Below are 17,812 nucleotides of genomic sequence, written 5' to 3' on the forward strand. Positions count from 1 at the left end.
CATCGATGCTGTGCTTTTGTCCTTATAAAGGCCATTTATGACCTGCTCTTTAGAGATACAAAGTATAGGACAGGTTGTACGGATGTCATGGGGGATGTGGGGTGGGAACAGGGAGTGAAGTTTTCACAGAACCTGTCAGTTAACAGGTTAGCTATGTCTACAGGCTCATTTATGTGTTATCATTAACTACAAGTTCGGCAACAATCCAGGCCTTTCCTTTTAGGTTAAATTTGTAACTACACAATGCCTTGTGGTTGTTCTTTGTGAAAGAGGCTATTTTGGTCCCATACTCTGTTTTGCAGGACTCCACAACAACACATATTTCCTTGTTTAAGCTGAGGAAGGAGTGTTTCCATTTTAAGGGGCTCACTCCCACCTCCCTTGGACAGCAATGTCTACCTCTTATTGTAAAGCCTGCTAATGGCAGTTGTCCACCAGGAAAGTTTACTGTGCCATGAGGAGTTGGTTTTGCTCCTGTCAGATACAGTCGAGTCAATGCAGTTGTACAGGTGCTTGTATAAAGCATTGATGTAGAGCTCACCATAGTTGCCATTTTCATCTGAGAGGGGAGCTGCAGTGAAGCTAGTTGTACCATTCCATAGGAGGATATAATCTGTATTGGCGAAGTTTATTAGTTTATTTGCAGCAAGAGGGGGTTGTCGATACTTACTTTGAATGAGAGTGATTTGTGGTGAGATCTCACCAGAGAGGACCTCACAGTGGGGCTGCTATAGTGGTCCCCCGTATTGTTAAACACCCGATCCAGTATATCGGCTCCTATTGTGTGGATGTCAACCCACTGGTCTAGGGCATTGTAGTTAACAAAGTTGACTAACCTTTGGGAAAGTAAGTCTGAGTATGAGTAATCTGCCCAGTCTGTGGGTTGTTCAAGTCACCCAAAACCATGTTGTTTGGATGTATCTTGGTAGATTCAAGTAGATCCAAATAAGCACAGTAGGTGTTTTGATTGACGGAGTTGCTCCTGTAGCTGGCAATGACTTGATTAGGTGCTCTCCAAGCAGTCAAAAGCACCTGAAGTATCTCCATGGAATCATACTGTTTAACCAATCTGGATGTGTATGTATTCTTAATGAATACTTATATGAATACTTATATGAATACTTATACACAGCCTCCATTACTTTGCATGCTTTACATTTGAAGTCCAAACTTATGGAAGGAAGTGCTGCCTGGTATGGCTGGGGTGCTCTGCACAGTCTTGACCCAAGCATCTGTGACTGCACAAATTTCTGCATCTTCCAAGGTAGGGACATCTTCCAGTGAGTGGAATTTCATGTTGACATTCCTAGCATTTAGTAGTGTAACCATGATGTTGCTTGTGGATTGGGTTCTCAATGGAAATTTTGTCCTTGAGACACCAACTAAAAAGCGCACTATGAGTGTGGAACAGCCTTGGCCAGTATCTGAAATTCTTGGGTTGACAGATGAAGACCATCTGTGACAAAGCAATGAGGTCTGTTGAGCATGTCATTCCAGGCTGATAGATAGTGGATCCCCTTACAATGACACCACACACTAAGGCAACTATTGAAATCAATCATTTTCTGTTTGTATTGAGGCATCATACTATGTGAAGGTAAAATGCAACTGAAGGCCAAGGGCATACCTGCCTGAGACACATAGTCCGTAAGCTCAGTCATGTGTCTGAATTCAGTCCAGAGAGGTATGTCTCAAGTCATACACACCAACAGGAACTATGATGTAGTTATAACAGCACCTGATGTTGACAGACTAAAAGTGCATGTGTGACATGGTACATTCTGGTGCCTTACAGACAGCTGACCATGATCTTTCCCTTATGTAGCCTGGTAAGAGAGACATCATTGTGTCTCAGGATGTAATCACCTATGACTAATATGTTGATTTTGTGTTTTGTCTTAGGCGTTTGACTGGTGAGACAGTAGTGCATGAGCTATTATGTATACTGTGTTCTGCCAAGGTATAATTATGTGTAGCAGGCTTGTGTTTGGGTTTCTGAAGTGTCTGGTATTTATGTATGTTTCTGGTAAGGACCTCTGTACATGTAGGTATGTGTGATGTGGGTATGGGTGAAGTAAAAGATGAGGTGTGCATGTTGGAAACCCGGTCATTGTCATATTTACTGACTGGTGTGTGAGAGAGCATGGATTCAAGGTTTTTAATATAGTTGCCTCTCACACATTGTGTTTGTATGGAGTAGGAGTAGAAGGTTGGGGACAGAGTTTTGACATCTCATCAACAGTCAGAGATGATGCCATTAGCAACAGATTACTGATTGAGTATACATCACGACAGGCCATGGTTAGGCAGTGGCCCTACAGATGCTTAAAATAAACATGTTACCACCTTTATGTTATCATCCTAAGGTAAAACAGTACTGTGCTGTGACATTTAACTGCGGTTAAACTATTCCTCGTGCCAGAACGTCTGTTCTTCAGATATTCCCTTAGAACTAGCCAGTCTTCTAGTTTTAGCACTCAGAACTGTTTCTGTTTTCTTGAATTAGCCAGTCTTCTAGTTTAAGCAGTCAAAACTGTTTATGCTCCCTTGAATGAGCCAGTCTTCTAGTTTTAGCACTCAGAACTATTCCTGTTCCCTTAAAAATAGCCAATCTTCCAGTTTTAGCAGTCAAAACTGTTTCTGTACCCTTAAACTAGCCAGTCTTCTAGTTTTAGCACTCATAACTCTTCCTGGTGCTCTGCACTTGTCCAACTCTTGCTGCAAGAACTAAATAATCTACAAATTACTGCAGCACTCAACTTTCCTCACTAATCAAGAGGAAATCAGCTCTCAGTACTTAAATTAATTAGCACTAACCAGGCATGTCCAGGGGTCAGCTCCTGGTGTTTTCTGCTGTCCACCTGATGAATCTGGGCATCTTGGGCAATATAGCAATTGCCTCATGTACACTGACAACCCTCTCCTCCTACCACCCAACACTACAACCTGTGAGAGATGCACTTATATAGCCAAACTGGAAGCCAAGCTCTCTTAATCCAAGACTGGACTAGACAGTCAAGAGGAGAAGGTTAACCCCACACTGCACTCAACACATAGTCCATCAAAGCCTGCACCTCCCAACCCCACACATAGTAATACAAAACACACACCTACATTCATGGAGGTTCTCAATAAATATCTGCCCAAACAACAGAGACCTCCAAAGCTAAAACGCAAGCAACCACCACCCCCCAACACTACCTGAACAACACATAGCCCACAAAATAACAGTGTGCCACTCAACCTCAGCCCATAAGGTAAAACAATGTACCCAGCACACTATTTATTGGTGACTCTTTAGTCAGACACACTGATGTCCCCCTCACTAGGCTGAACAAGTAGAATGTCACTGTCAGCTGCCTGTCGGGTGCCAGGATCCACCATATAATGCACACACTAAGGTCAATCCACAACAAGTACAAGTATGACTCAGTCATTGTCCATGTTAGAGTGAATGACCTGAGAAGTACCTCCCTGGACTACATGAAAAGAAACATGGAGGAGCTCTCTGACCATGTGGCCCAGGCAGGTGTGACACTAGCCATGAGTAGCATCCTGCCATCACCCAGAATGATGCCGCAGTACAAGGACAAAATGATTGACTTCAACAATTGGCTAAGATTCTGGTGTCACTCCAAGGGGATCCATTATCTGTCTGCCTGGGATGACATGATCGACAGGCCATGATGCTTTGCCGGAGAAGGCCTGCACCTGTCACCGCTGGGATTCGGGATACTGGCTAAGGCTCTTCCTGCCCCTATAGTGCCTTTTTAGGCAAGGCTCAAACGTCAAATGCACCACCATAGTAGACATAAACAAGTGAAATCTAAGGATAATGCTACTCAATGCTAGAAGTCTAAACCTCAAAATGCACACACTCAAAGCTCTCCTTAAGATGGAGAACATCAACATCTGTGCAATGACAGAGACCTGGTTTAGGGTTCCAGAGAGCACCCCTGCATTACCAGGCTACAATTTCTACCACACCTTTTGGCCACTCAACCTGGAATGAAGCACTAAAGGAGGAGGCATGTCCATATTCATAAAGGATATTCACACCTCCAGGCTAGTTGCTCAACATAATGCCTCTGAAATTATCCAAGTACAATTAACACTGGGCAAGACTGCAATTCAGGTTGTAGCATGTTACAGATCCCCCGCCATGCCCCAGGATGCCCACTCCATGTTTCTTGATATACTGGATAATATTAAGATACAGCCCAGTACCCTAGTTTTTAGAGATCTCACCTACCGTCCATCAACTGGGAAAACTACTCATGTACTAACTCATTTGCCCAATGTTTTCTGGAATTTATCAATTACAAAGCCCTGGACCAGCTTGGCCATACCCCTAACAGGGGTAGCAAATCCTGGACTTGTTCATTACCAATATGGGTAACAGATGCTCCATGCCTGAGGTCAACTCCTTACTGGTCAGGTCCGACCACAAGCTAATCACCCTAGACATCCATATCCTGCCCCCCCCTCGCAATTAAGGAAACTACCATAAAATACTTCTCCAAAGCCAACTTCATGCTTCTTAAGTCAGAAGTGGCAAACTTCATTACACCCACACAGATTGAAAATAGTGGCATGACTGCTGAATCATATACAAATGCACTGTATAAGCACATACACGAGTGCATGCACCGTGCCATCCCAAACAAAACCAAGATGCTATCCACCAGAAAAAGGAAGCCAATCTGGTGGTCCCTGCCATAAACAAGCTCTACAACAGAAGGAAGAAACTGTTGCAGAAAAGAGTAAAATCCTATGACTGCAGGAACTCCCTGGTCAGCCTCAGCAAGAAGCTGAGGTCCCTCATAAAATCCTCCAAAGCTAGTTATGAAAATAAAATTGCCTTGGATTCTAAAGACAACCACAAAACCTTCTACAGATATGTCAAGAATCTCAATGGTAATGCTCAGATCTGCTCTGAACTACAGCACAATGGCACTACATTTACCAAACAAAGTGATATTGCCAACAGGTTCAGTGCTAACTTAACCCCACTCTCCCCTCAAAGGGCCCATCCCCATACTGGATGATTGCATACCCCCTGAAATCACGGCTGCACAGGTGAAGACCGTACTCTCCAAAGTCAAGAACACAGCATCTATGGGACTGGACAACATCCCAGGATGTGTTCTGCATGAACTACAGAATGAACTGGCACGCCACCCAAGTACCATGTTCAACCATAGCCTCACTTCACGCTTTGTGCCTAAGGAGTGGCACACAGTGACAGTTATCCCACTCCACAAAGGGGGTGCCACCACAGACCCTGGGAACTACCATCCCATTAGCCTGATCAGCCTGGTCTGCAAGGCCATGGAATGCATCATCCTAGAGCTTATAAACAAAGACATAGGTACCCTCCAAACTCTGGACCCCACTCAGTTTGGGTTTGTAAAGGGTAGATCATGCCTCCTAAACCTGATTGACTTCTTTGAAGCAGTCACTAGAGCAGTAGACGAGGGTAAGATAGTGCACACTGCCTATCTTGACTTCACAAAGGCTTTTGACTCCATTCCCCATGCTGATATTATAGATAAAGTCACTGGACTAGGCATAAATCCCTATGTCACAAGATGGGTGGCCAACTGGATCACTGACAGAACCAACACAGTGAAAGTAGCCAACTCCAAATCCAACTTCAGACCAGTGACAAGTGGAGTGCCACAGGGTTCAGTCCTGGGTCCTCTCCTGTTTGGTATCTAGTTCTCTGAAGTCCAGGCAAATACAGCTGGCCTCTGGCTAATGAAATTTGCAGATGACTCCAAACTAGGAGCCATAATCAATTCACCTAAGGATGTGGACATTCTATTAAGAGGCCTCACTGAGACTGATGCTTGGTATCAAATTCATGGCCTAAAGCTCAATGCCAAGAAGTGCATTGTCATCCCCTTTTGGAAAAATATTGTACACATGAACTACCACATAGGTGGTAGCCTACTAAACACCAAAAGTGTGATAAGAGACCTTGGGACACAGGTGGATAGTATTCTCTCCTTTGGTAATCACGTCACCACAGTAGTCAGGGAATCCTTCTACGTGGCACACCTCATCACAAAGGGGTTCTCCTCCAGAAAAAGAGAGGTCATCATTCCTCTCTACTCATCCCTTATTAGACTCAACATAGAGTACAAAGCCCCATTTGGCATGTACCTCGCAAGACATCTGCAACAGCTGGAAAGACCACAGAAATACCTCATTAAGAGGATTACTGGCCTCAAACAGATGCCATACACCAACTGGTTCAAAAAACTCCAGCTCTACTCCATTGTATATCACCTACTCTGAGGCGACATCTGCCTAAAGTACAAAGCCATGTCTAACCCAGACCTGATGGACATGCTACACTTAAAGAAATCCCAATCTCTCCGAGCAACATGCTCCAAGGACCTAAACCTTGTCACCACAATAAACAGAACATGCTGGTGGGATAGATTCCTATCCCAGAGACTTCCCCTGCTCTAGAATAGGCTGTCCATTCATGTCAAGCAAAGCTCCTCATTAGCCCTGTTTAAGAGAAATCTTGACAACTGGATGGGTAATAGGAAATTCACCTTGGGAATCACTGCTGTGGCTCTGCTTGACAGGGACACAGGAAAATAATTTTTTTTGGTGGTGAATGCCGGGGAACTAATTTGGCTAGGCTTGTATAGGCCCTAGAGCCAATAGCGTAGTACTTACCTATGAACCTATGAACCTATAATATGATAGATTGAGTACACTGCTTTGCAAGGCATGCGGCACTTGCATTAACCATAATCCTGTTATTAGGCAGGAGATAGAATACACAGTACAGTGACAACGTACAACTCCGGCAAAGTAAGAGTCATGCTACTACACCCTTGGGTGTTCAAAGCCTCAAACACACTGTCTGTAGGCACTCTTTACAGTGAAGATGTGGATGTCTGTGCATGCACAGAAAACTTGTTCAACTTTGTAGTCATTACTTTGGCCTTGCAAGTCTACAATGCCTGCCAAGCAACCAGGCAGCAAATGGATGTCATGTGCAATGATGTAGAAACACAATTTTGTGTTCCGGTAGCATAAATATACAGTATGACATACCTGGGATATGTGGGAGGGACAAACATATTGGCCAAAGGTGGCCACTCCTCTGCAGTAGACCTCACATCCATGTCATGCAGATGGCCACCATTACACTGTTGAAGTGCAAGCTGAAATAATTGTTGGGAAACTGTCACCTAACATGGATCACTGCTGCTGTACAGCTTGCTAGAGCAACCTTGGACATCTATGTCACCTGACATTGAACATTATATCGTAATATAGCAGCTGTGCTCCTAATCACAATGAGATCAGTACCCTAGTCAAATCCTACAAGCCTTGGAACACAAGGCATAATACATGCAAAAGTCAAATGATTGGTCTGGTTGATGATCTAAGCATCTACCTGGAAAAGGCTATGACAAGCCTGCAGAGCCTTTCATCATGCAGGACAAGTGTGTGGATCAACAAACAGGACGTGGCCTGCTTCTTATCTTAAGCTTGATGCTAATATTTTGCTTCTGGTGGGAGAAAAACAAGAGGAGGTTTTGTATCCCAGCAAAGTGTTGCTGTTTTGAGACCAGCAGTAGTAGTAGCCAGGCACCAGCAATTCAGAAGACCCCCCTCTTTTCAGCACTCTTCAAAAGGTAATTGTTTGTTTTCAGTAAGCACTGCTTGATTAGTGTCTCAGTACAGAATAACTGTGTAAATACTTCATCCTTACCTTTACAGGGTGTATGTATTAGTTACCCTTCCAGTATTTGGCAGTGCTCTATACAGACATGACACCTTGGCTGACAATTTTCTTGGAAACCATGATGGAATTAACTGCAATACTAAGTTGCGCACAGGACAACCAGCATGCAGTGACAAGCACTGCTCCCAGAAGTCTCAGTAGACTGATATTTAAAGCCATATAAATAATTATCATGGAAATGATCAACAAAGATGTAGGACACCTGCAGACACTGGACCAAACCCAGTTTGGTTTTGTCAAAGGCAGATAGGAGGAACTCATTGAGGTGTAAACAAAGCAATGGATGAGGAGAAAATGATTCACTCCACCTACCATGGCCTGATAAGGCATTTGACATTATAAGGCCATCAGACATTGTTGACAAACTCTAGAGGTTAGGTACAAACTAGCATGTCAGCCAGTGGATAGCCAAGTGGCTGACAGGATCCAGGACATTAGCATTGGAGAGTCCACCTCCACAATGAGGTCAGTCTCCAGTGGGCTCCCTCACAAATCAATCCTGGGACTGCTCCTTCTAGGCATTTCCATCTCTGCAGTCATGGCCACTGCCAGTGGTCTCCGGCTGACTAAATTTGCAGATAATTGCAAATTAGGAGTTGTCATTGAATCCCACACTGGCACAAAAGTTATCCAGGATGGGCTGAAACATACATTTTGTTGTTGTCAGAGCCATTGACTAACCATAAATGCCACGAAATGCACAATACTATCCTTTGGGAAGTCATCCACCCCTGGTAATTATTGTATTGACTGCACACCTCTGACAGTTTACCCAGTAGTCAGGCACTTAAACATAGATAGTGATCTAGGCTTTGACTTTCATGGGTCTATAATATTTGGGAATTCATTTTATGTTGTGCAACCTATAAACAAAACAAAGGTATGGCACGTAAATACAAGGAAATAATTGTTCCACCATATTCAGCATGTAACTAACCAGGCATATCTGAGAACTGTAACATCCACAGAGGTCCACAATAAACCAATACACAGTGTATGTAACATGTCCTGTGCAGACTGCCTCAAGGTCGTAACTGTGTATTCTATCTCCTGCATGCTTTGGAGGGGAGGTGTAAGCCTGCCATACAGGGTGGTGTCAGACTGCATTCTGTACTTGCATCATATCCAAAAAAGGACTAGCATGAGAATTACCTGTTCTACACACCTACACCTTGCTTGTGGTATAAATAGGACATGCTGGAAAGACAGGCATGTAGCCCAGAGACTACACCCTATATGGAACAGGCTCCTCATCCATGTGAAGCAGAGGTCTGCCCTAAGGCAAATCAAGTGCAAGTTATACAATTGGACAGGGAGCATGACAATCATACCTGGTTTAGGGCCAGGTTCACCTTCCATGCCCTGGCTTGTAGATGTCTCAGCTCCTAAAACCCTGCTTACACTTATCAAGTGTATCAGACCTCATCAGAGTTTAAGAATACATGGATAGGCTGACAGAAGCCCTTGTTTTTTCACCCTGTTATACACATATAAACCTATGGACCCATGCACCTATACTGTTTTAACTTTCTTTTTTATTCATTCCAATAGTATCATTAACATTTAAGAGGACTAAAGATTTGGTTAAAATAAAGGTATCTGTGAATATAGCTTGGAGAAAAATAGTAATTTGTTCCCAGACTGTTTTACCTTTCTGAAGACATTTTACTCCTAAGCCAACATTAAATCCTCTGGTCTGACATTGATGAATTTATTATAGATGTGTACCCATAGGTGTGCCCTACACAATCATGAAACTGAAACGTAAACATTTCCATGAGGCACCTTTCATTCTGTGACTACACAACTATTACAACAGCATCCTGTGTAACGTACATACATTAATATGGTGTATTCATTATAAATGGCATGTACAATATCTGTAAATGACCAGTACAAGTAGCATGTCAAAAGCAACAATGGATGAAACAAATAAATGTTAATTTAGATAGTCACCCTTTGCATCAGACACATGGCTTCATTTACCTGCATCGATGAGAAGGATGACAGGGATTTGGCACAGGTATCATCACTTGCACAGAGTGTTGTGTGGGGGTGCAGGAGGCCTAGGCTGACCCAATAGATGGACAAGTGTGCATGTGTCAGGAAGGGAAGAAGGCAGGCTGGGCCTTGTAAATGTGACGTGTGTCTGTAGGTGAGCTGAATATGACAATGTTGTGTGAGTGTCTGCATGAACACAGCCAAGCACAGTGCTAGCCCTGCATGTCTGTATGTTGGACAGCTTTGAGCCATGCATGGTAGAACTGACAGTTCATTGTTTCTGCCCCCAACATAAGAAATGGCTCTGCCAGAAGTTGCACTGGTACCTCCATGCCCCCGTTTAGATGCTGGGATACTACCTGAGAGTGACTGCTGTCTGCTGGGAATGTGTCCTCCACAGGAATGCTCAGGACCATGAGCCCATGGCCTGCCATGTCTTGGTGTGGACAGCACACTCCCCTCTGGAGCACTGGATGTACTGCCACTCTTGAAGCATGATTGTGCATGGCCATGTGGGCTCTCAGCAGATGTAGTTGTTGACCTATGTCCAGGAGTTGGAAGCTGAACTCCAACCAGACATCTCATCACAGACAATGTGCATTTCAAGGCACATAGTGTGTGATTGTCTCAGACCAAAGTATTTCTATTGTGTCAGTCAACGATCCAGGGTATCAGCAATGCAGCGGTGGCAGTCATGGATGTCAGACTGCACTGCATCCATAACTCTGAGCATTTGTCTGGAGTTCATGCTTCCATGATAGCCCTAAATATACACTGAGTGATGCATGATGACACACCTGCAAAAGGTGGTGGAGAGACAGTAGGCCTCCTATGAGCACCCCTATCAATCCGCCTGTGTTGAACCTTGCCAACTCTTTGGTTATGGCAAGTGTCAATAGTCACTGCAGCCACAGTAGTCACACTTCCCTGTTCAATGTCCCCACCCTCTGACTGTCCAATATCTGTGGTCTCAGGACCTGGGTATGTGTAAGCACACTACCTTTGTACAGTGAAAATGAGGGCAGACAAGGGATGTAAACCTCTGTGACAGATTCAGCCCCTGCAATCCCCAGTTGTACCTCACTTTGGCCACCATCATCATCATAGTCTGAAGAGTCATTGACATCAGTTTGTGGACCGGACAAAGACCAACCTCCCCAGATCACCTGTGATACAAAGGGAAAAGCATCATATTAATACCTGCACTACTATGCTCTGTAATAATACATTGCAATATATGTCAAGCTGTATACACTTCTGTCACTACTACAAACTTGTATAACCCACAATCTGATATAGTAGGACATGATGACATTATTTTCTAATACAGATCTGTAATTATTTGAATATAACTGTTTTTTTTTTTTTAATTAGAATCTCATGAGCAAAACATAAACTATGTACACTGTTGACATTCTGCAGAAATCTGCACAGTTTACAGGTATGGCATTCTGTAATGTCCTGACAATACTGTGAAATCAATTACTGTAGTCACACCTACAAGGCATAGGTATGACCCTAAAGTGTGTGCAGTCAGAAAATATCTGTACATTTGGCAATCATGCAGACAGTACATCAATCCAGTCAGCAGGCCTGCGATGACACTTTAACTAATACCTTCAACTAAATCTCCATCTTTGACAAAACTGTTTTGTGTTTACCAGCAGGAGCATGGCTTCTTCCTATTCCTGATGGTCCTGAAAAACATTTGAGGGAGAGGTAATGTAAACACCACCACATGTTACATTATAATACTGGTAATACATCCAAATAGCTCTCATTTACAATATTGCTATGTTAACAGGCATGTGGGTCACAATCTGTGCATGAGCTTAAAACTGCAGCTAACCTCCTTCCTCCCACCCCATAAAACATCTGACATCCACGTAAAACTATGTACACCCTGACACATTAAATGCTACAGTATTCTAATGTTGACCCAACTGAGCATACGTAGATGCTCCTCTTGCGAGGAATGGTGGCACCCACATCCACGACATTTTGTGTGAAGCCTGGGAGATCTCCTCTGTTGCAAGGTTTGTCAGAAATTATTCTGTGGCTGACAGAGGTTATTCTGCTGTAGGCCCACCACCAGTGACCTGATGATCCCTTGCCACGTCCGCTGCCCGTCTGTGTGCTGAGTGGATCATATCTGTGGCACGGTTTTGGACCTGCTCATAAGTGCAATTCTGGTGACCCACAGCATTAATGTTATGCACCAGTTCATCCCACAGGTCTTATCACTCTTGCCTATTTGCCCTCCATCTGGACAGCAGGACTTGGTAGTGTTGTCTCAAGGCCTCAATTATGAGGTAATTTTCTGCCTCAGTGAAAGGTGGGTGGTGTCTGCCATACATGCTATCTTCTCAAATAGGAAAAAATGAGAACACATGTCAGGATCACATGCATGAGAGTACAGTATATACAGATGCACCAAAAAAGGAAGTCCATCAGTACTCCCTGCATGATTACACATCTCATATGAAACAGTGTGGCAAACATACAAAGGGTATGTAACCAACTAGGAGAGTAGCAATAGTGACTTACTGCTGTTTGTGCCATGACAGATACTCACATATTATCACACAACGAACACTGAAGTCTACCTGTAGTGTGTCCCATAGCAGAACCCCCCCCCCCATAACATATGTATAAACAGTACTAAGCCAGTAGCAGTGTAGTATTACAACTGTTAACAAAGGAAGCATCCAGGAGACTTGTGCACCTAGTTAACAGACAGCATTATACACTTGTTGTACTCTACATCCTCTTTAGGTGTAACACAGCTGCAGATCAATGGCATGTCATGAGTACAGTTCTAGGAAAGGCTTATTGATGTAATCCCCATTCCCAGTAAGTGTATTCAGACATATGCATCATGTTGGAAACAAAACGGTAATGGTTACATACCTGATGGAGTAGAATACTCCTGTGTTGAAAGATACAGATATATAAGTAGCGTGACAACAAGTTAATAAAAAGTAACTCTCATACACAATGGTTCCACTAGCTAGGTGTTTGTCTTTTTATGCTGGTTCTCATTAGCAGGTGATTATCTCTGAACCAATCTATGGTTCAGGAATGCTAAGTGCAGCATAGACAGCTGATTTGCAGTATAATCAGCCAATCCCATGCAACTATTCAACAAGATATGAGGCCTCAATGTAGAATGCATCTCCTTTCTCATATGTTCATGTGTAAATTACTTGGGTAAAGATATATCAGCACAGAGAGAATATTTGTAACAGCTTCTTATTGCATACAGATGTGTGTGTGCTAAAGGTTGAAGCTGTACCTGTAGGGGGGTGCATTTATCATTATGTTAACCATTTTGACAACTGCCAAGTCATGTGTTATGTTATGGTAGTCATGTGGCATGTGTGGGTTGACTATCCTTGCTTCTAGCATAACCTCCATATGTATTTGTAACTTGTGCAGCTGTGGTTGTCTGTAATATCAGTAGCAATTCATTGTGTGCTGCAGTCTGGTGTTACTGGGCCTCATTTGAATTACATACTTCAAAATCCTCTGTGGATGCATAATAATGCATGACCTGACAGTCTATGCACTTTCTAGTGTTGTAATAGGAATATGTTAACTGTGGTCTTATCTGTAGGCCTTTATCTTCCATCATTGATAAGCAGATATTCCATCTGTACTGCTTTGGTTGGCTAAATAGGTGATGAGACAGTCATAAATATAAGAATCCATAATGGTGATGTGCACATACATGTATTTTAAATGCTTGACACCACTGGATTTGAGCCCAGTACCATGTGGACCAAAAAGTAATGTTTTCAAACCATTTAACAGACTGTGCTACTAAGTAACTGCTACAGCAGGTGTGATTTTAAATGTTGGAGATATAATTGCTCATTTACCTGCTGTTGCATACCTCATTTACATCTAGTTTACGGGTATGGCTTTATAGGGATGTATTTCTCCATCAAAGTGCTAATTAAACCCCTATTTTTCCATTAATCTTTTAGTGGGTGCATTTTAAATTTTGTAGATATAATTGCACAGGTGCCTGCTGTCAGATACCTCACTTACATATTTTATGTGTCTGGCTTTATTGTGATATATTTCTATACCAGAGTCCCAGTTACACTCCCATTTTTCCATTAATCTTTTTACATGTTTGCAAGATGCAGCATGATGTGCAGTATGGCTTAAACATGCTTAATGATGGGAAAATAACAAGTATTATATTTTGCTTAAAACACTTGTGTTAATTAACTGGCTGTGTGGTTTGGCTGGTTGGTGCACTGTCCTTCAGGTGCAATGGTCCTAGTTTTAAAATGGGAAAAATGTATACATTTTGAATATGATTGCTACACTTTCAAATACATATATCAATATACCAGCATTTAGCATAACTTAGCAATGCTGTGCATCATTCAGCATCGCAAAAAAAATCTTCAAAGAAAAAAAGAAAAATGGGGAATAGGGCAGTGATGAAATGGGGTGCAAGCAGGGGGGAAACATAGTGAAAGCAGGGAGGTATATGCAGGAAGGGTGTAGGAAAGAACCATAGCTATCCATTTCTTCAATGGCAATAACTGTGCACTTTAACAGTTTTTTTAGCTGAATTTGGACTATCATCCCCAGAGAGAGAGGGGTGACAACAAAGTAAATGTGTTGTCAAGCCAATTTGAATTAATTAAGTGTGTTCAGTGAACATATGTGTGAAATGGAGAGCTATGTATGGGACGATATATATTTGGGGGGACAGTTGCCCTTTTTTTTAAGTTGAGAGGGAATGTTGGGGAAGGGACATAGGTATGTATGGGAGAGATAAGTTGAGAAGATGACGAAGCTTTTCAGACAGACAAGACAGCAGACAGGGTTGGTGTGTGACACAAAAAGAGGGTGAACACCTTGTTTGGGGAGGGTGTTGTGGAATCCCAGTCCCTTGGATGTCAGACATGGTAAAAGTGTGACTCAAGCCTTCACCCATGGGAATGTTAGCACTGCAACTTCACTGCTCCCGTGGAAGCAGTGGTTGACAGCAGCACCTGGGGCAAGGCTGCTCTACAAGGATGGACAGCATGATCTCTATCTGGCTTAGATGTACACCAACATTTTGGCACAGCAGCACACACACCATGCCTGGCAGTTCAATATGGGTGACATATGCACCCCCTCTACTTCCACTCCCAGAGGGGGTACTAGCCCCAGCCTGTGGGCAGAACTACTCAATGGAGCAAGTAGTGCAAGGGCAGCAAAGGGTGTGCCACCAGACTGTAGCCAGACATGCTGGGCCCTGGTGCCTCTGCTGGAGGTGCCAAGGAAGTTAGATCATTAGGAACCAGCCTACCTTGGTGCACTGTGTTAAAAGAAATATAAACATAAGGAAAAATAAACATAACCAAACAAGTGTAATTAATAACATAAGAGAAAACAATAATGTGTAATGGAAATCAATTGAAAAAAATATAGTGAGGAGCACAATAATGTAAATGCAAGTTTTTTTAACAGCAACGCAATATTAAATTATGCATAAGGCCAACATAAGAGGTAACTACAAATACTATGATAATATCAAATGATAATAATAAATATAATTAATAAATAAAAGTCGAGAAAGGGTGGGATGAGAGAAAAAAGAAGATCATTAGTAACTTCACAGATAATATAACTACAGAGACTACAACTACATACTTCTAGATGTGTTAGATTTCAGTTGTGAGAACATTGACTGCTTAAACTGTATATATAATGTTGCATGTACATAGCTCTCAACCTTTTAGCATGGACCATTATGCACCATGCCATACATTTTGGTGGTTCAAAGGCACATCAACAGGGAACATTTGTACATATTGTGCTCATACATTAGTAGCAAGGTGTTCTGATAACAGATTTGCCATTAAACTGCATTTCAAATAATGTCATATATCTTCAAATCAAAGTACCAGACATATGAGGCATCAGTCATTACATTCTGCAAAAACTGAGACAGTTAAGAGGTATGTTAGTGTACACTGATTGTACTACAAAGCTGAACATTTATCAGTTGACTGGCGTGGGATTAGAACCCACAAGCAGCGACTACAGGAACACTGAACATCTATGTTTAAATAATAAATTCTCAGACCACCATGTCCCTTAAAAGTTTTATCGAGACATGTAGTGTCAAAGCTTTGATTTACACACATGCATAGCTGTTTAGCAATTCTGTTACCTTACACATTTACCCAACATTTACCCTATTCATTTATTGATTGTAACCTACAGCATATATCAGACAATATGAACAGAATACAACCTTGACCCTTAATCTGGGTATTGCACAGGATTTATGTATGTAAAATGTTGAAACTTTAATGAACACTTAACATTTCTCAGTTGACTGGTGTCAGATTAGAATCCATAAGCAGTGACTACAGGAATACAGAACAGTTTATTTGAAAAACTTAATTGTATATTGCTGCTTCTGATCTAGCATTTACACACATGGATAGCTGTTTTTGACTTCTGTGAATGCACCCATTTAGCCATTTCATTAATGAGTGCAATGTACAGCATATCTCAGACACTGAGCAGACCACATTGTTACTCTTAATCTGGGTAGACCACAGCATTAACTGATGGCTGGAAGCTATGCTACTTAGTACTGCATGCATAATTGCTTTAACTTGCTTTACCAGTTCAGATATGCACTGACGCATTAATAAAAATGTATGATGTCCCAGATATTTCATACATGACTGTTAACACTGCTATATCTGCATTTACTTTATTGTATTAGTAAGTTATGTGCTGTTATGACATTACTGATTTTCTTACATACCACACGCTTGCCTCTTCCGGGCCAAACACCTTGGATGGGACTGTATGTTTCAAGCTCTCTCTTCTGCAGCTGTGGAAAGAGAAGGAAACCAATATGCATACCAGTTTTGCAAAGATTCAGCTTGCATATTTATAACTTAATGGAAAACATACTTACATATCTGTGGGGTGTACCCATCCCTAGCATCCTGGATCCAGGTGTCCAAGGTTCACCTCTTGCTATGGTACAGGTCATCATAGTGATGATGACACTGCTCATCAGTGCAGGGGATGCCAATCACACTGGTTAGGTCCTTGGCCAAACTATACCAAGCTTCAGACTTATACTCTGAGCCCTGGTAGTCATCCTGCAACAGTCGAGGTTCATGGTGTTGCACTAGGAGTCCAATAAAAATTCTAGACTCCTGCACAACCCACTTCTGTACCCTAAAACACACCACTCTCCAACATCAGCAGCCATGCCCACAGTCAAGGTCAGGCTCCAAAGAATGATGTGGAATTCCCACCTATTGGTCTTTATATAGGCTGCATTCTTGCCCTTACACATCATACTGTAACTTTCAAAAACATGTTGTGTTGCTTAGCATCACACAAACTTACACAAACCATGTTTAAGAGGAGCTTAGCAATGTGCAAACTGGAATAGACCATTAACCATGTTTAAATGCTGCTTAACATCGACCAGATTTTCTAAATATAACAATGTTTTAATTTAAACTCAACTGATATGTCAGTCACCTGACAGTTTTACAGCAATATAAGAAAAAAGTATTACTGCCCAGGACCTTCTGCACTGTAGGTCATAACTCAAGCCATCTACCCAATGGAATAGTGATGAGAACCTCTATATCTTCAGATATACTGAGAAGGTGCCTATTGCACTTTGCTAAGCACCCCAGAACTAGAACAATTGAATACATTTGGTTTCTATTTTAGATCTCTATCAGATGTCTGCTGTATTTGTGAGACAAGTTATGCATAGTTTAGCAGCATTCCACACCACGCAAACAAGCACATGATAATAAACAAAACTATTAAAATTGAATATATCCAGTTTCTATTTTTGATGTCTAGAGGATGCATGATGTATATGTGAGCAAAGCTAAGCATAGTTAAGCAATGCGCCACACCATGAAACAAGTACATAAACATAAAATAAATAAATAAAATTGCAATTTAATGAAATAAAATGCCTTGTACACCTTTTGGCACAGGTTAATGGACCTAAAGGTTTTGTGC

At 42.1% G+C, this 17,812-nt stretch overlaps 1 protein-coding gene across 1 annotated transcript in view; it reads right to left on the reverse strand.

Moving 5' to 3' along the window:
* The window catches only part of TMEM132A (transmembrane protein 132A), a 520,664-nt gene that overhangs the window by 124,034 nt on the left and 378,818 nt on the right, over positions 1-17,812 (reverse strand). Inside the window, exon 10 of the mRNA XM_044082204.1 lies at positions 10,858-10,944. Within this exon, the coding sequence (XP_043938139.1) occupies positions 10,858-10,944 (87 nt within the window). The remainder of the gene's footprint in view (positions 1-10,857; positions 10,945-17,812) is intronic.

The sequence above is a fragment of the Protopterus annectens genome, chromosome 9.part0, assembly GCF_019279795.1.
Source record: "Protopterus annectens isolate FY-2018-M chromosome 9.part0, PAN1.0, whole genome shotgun sequence".
NCBI lineage: Eukaryota > Metazoa > Chordata > Ceratodontiformes > Protopteridae > Protopterus > Protopterus annectens.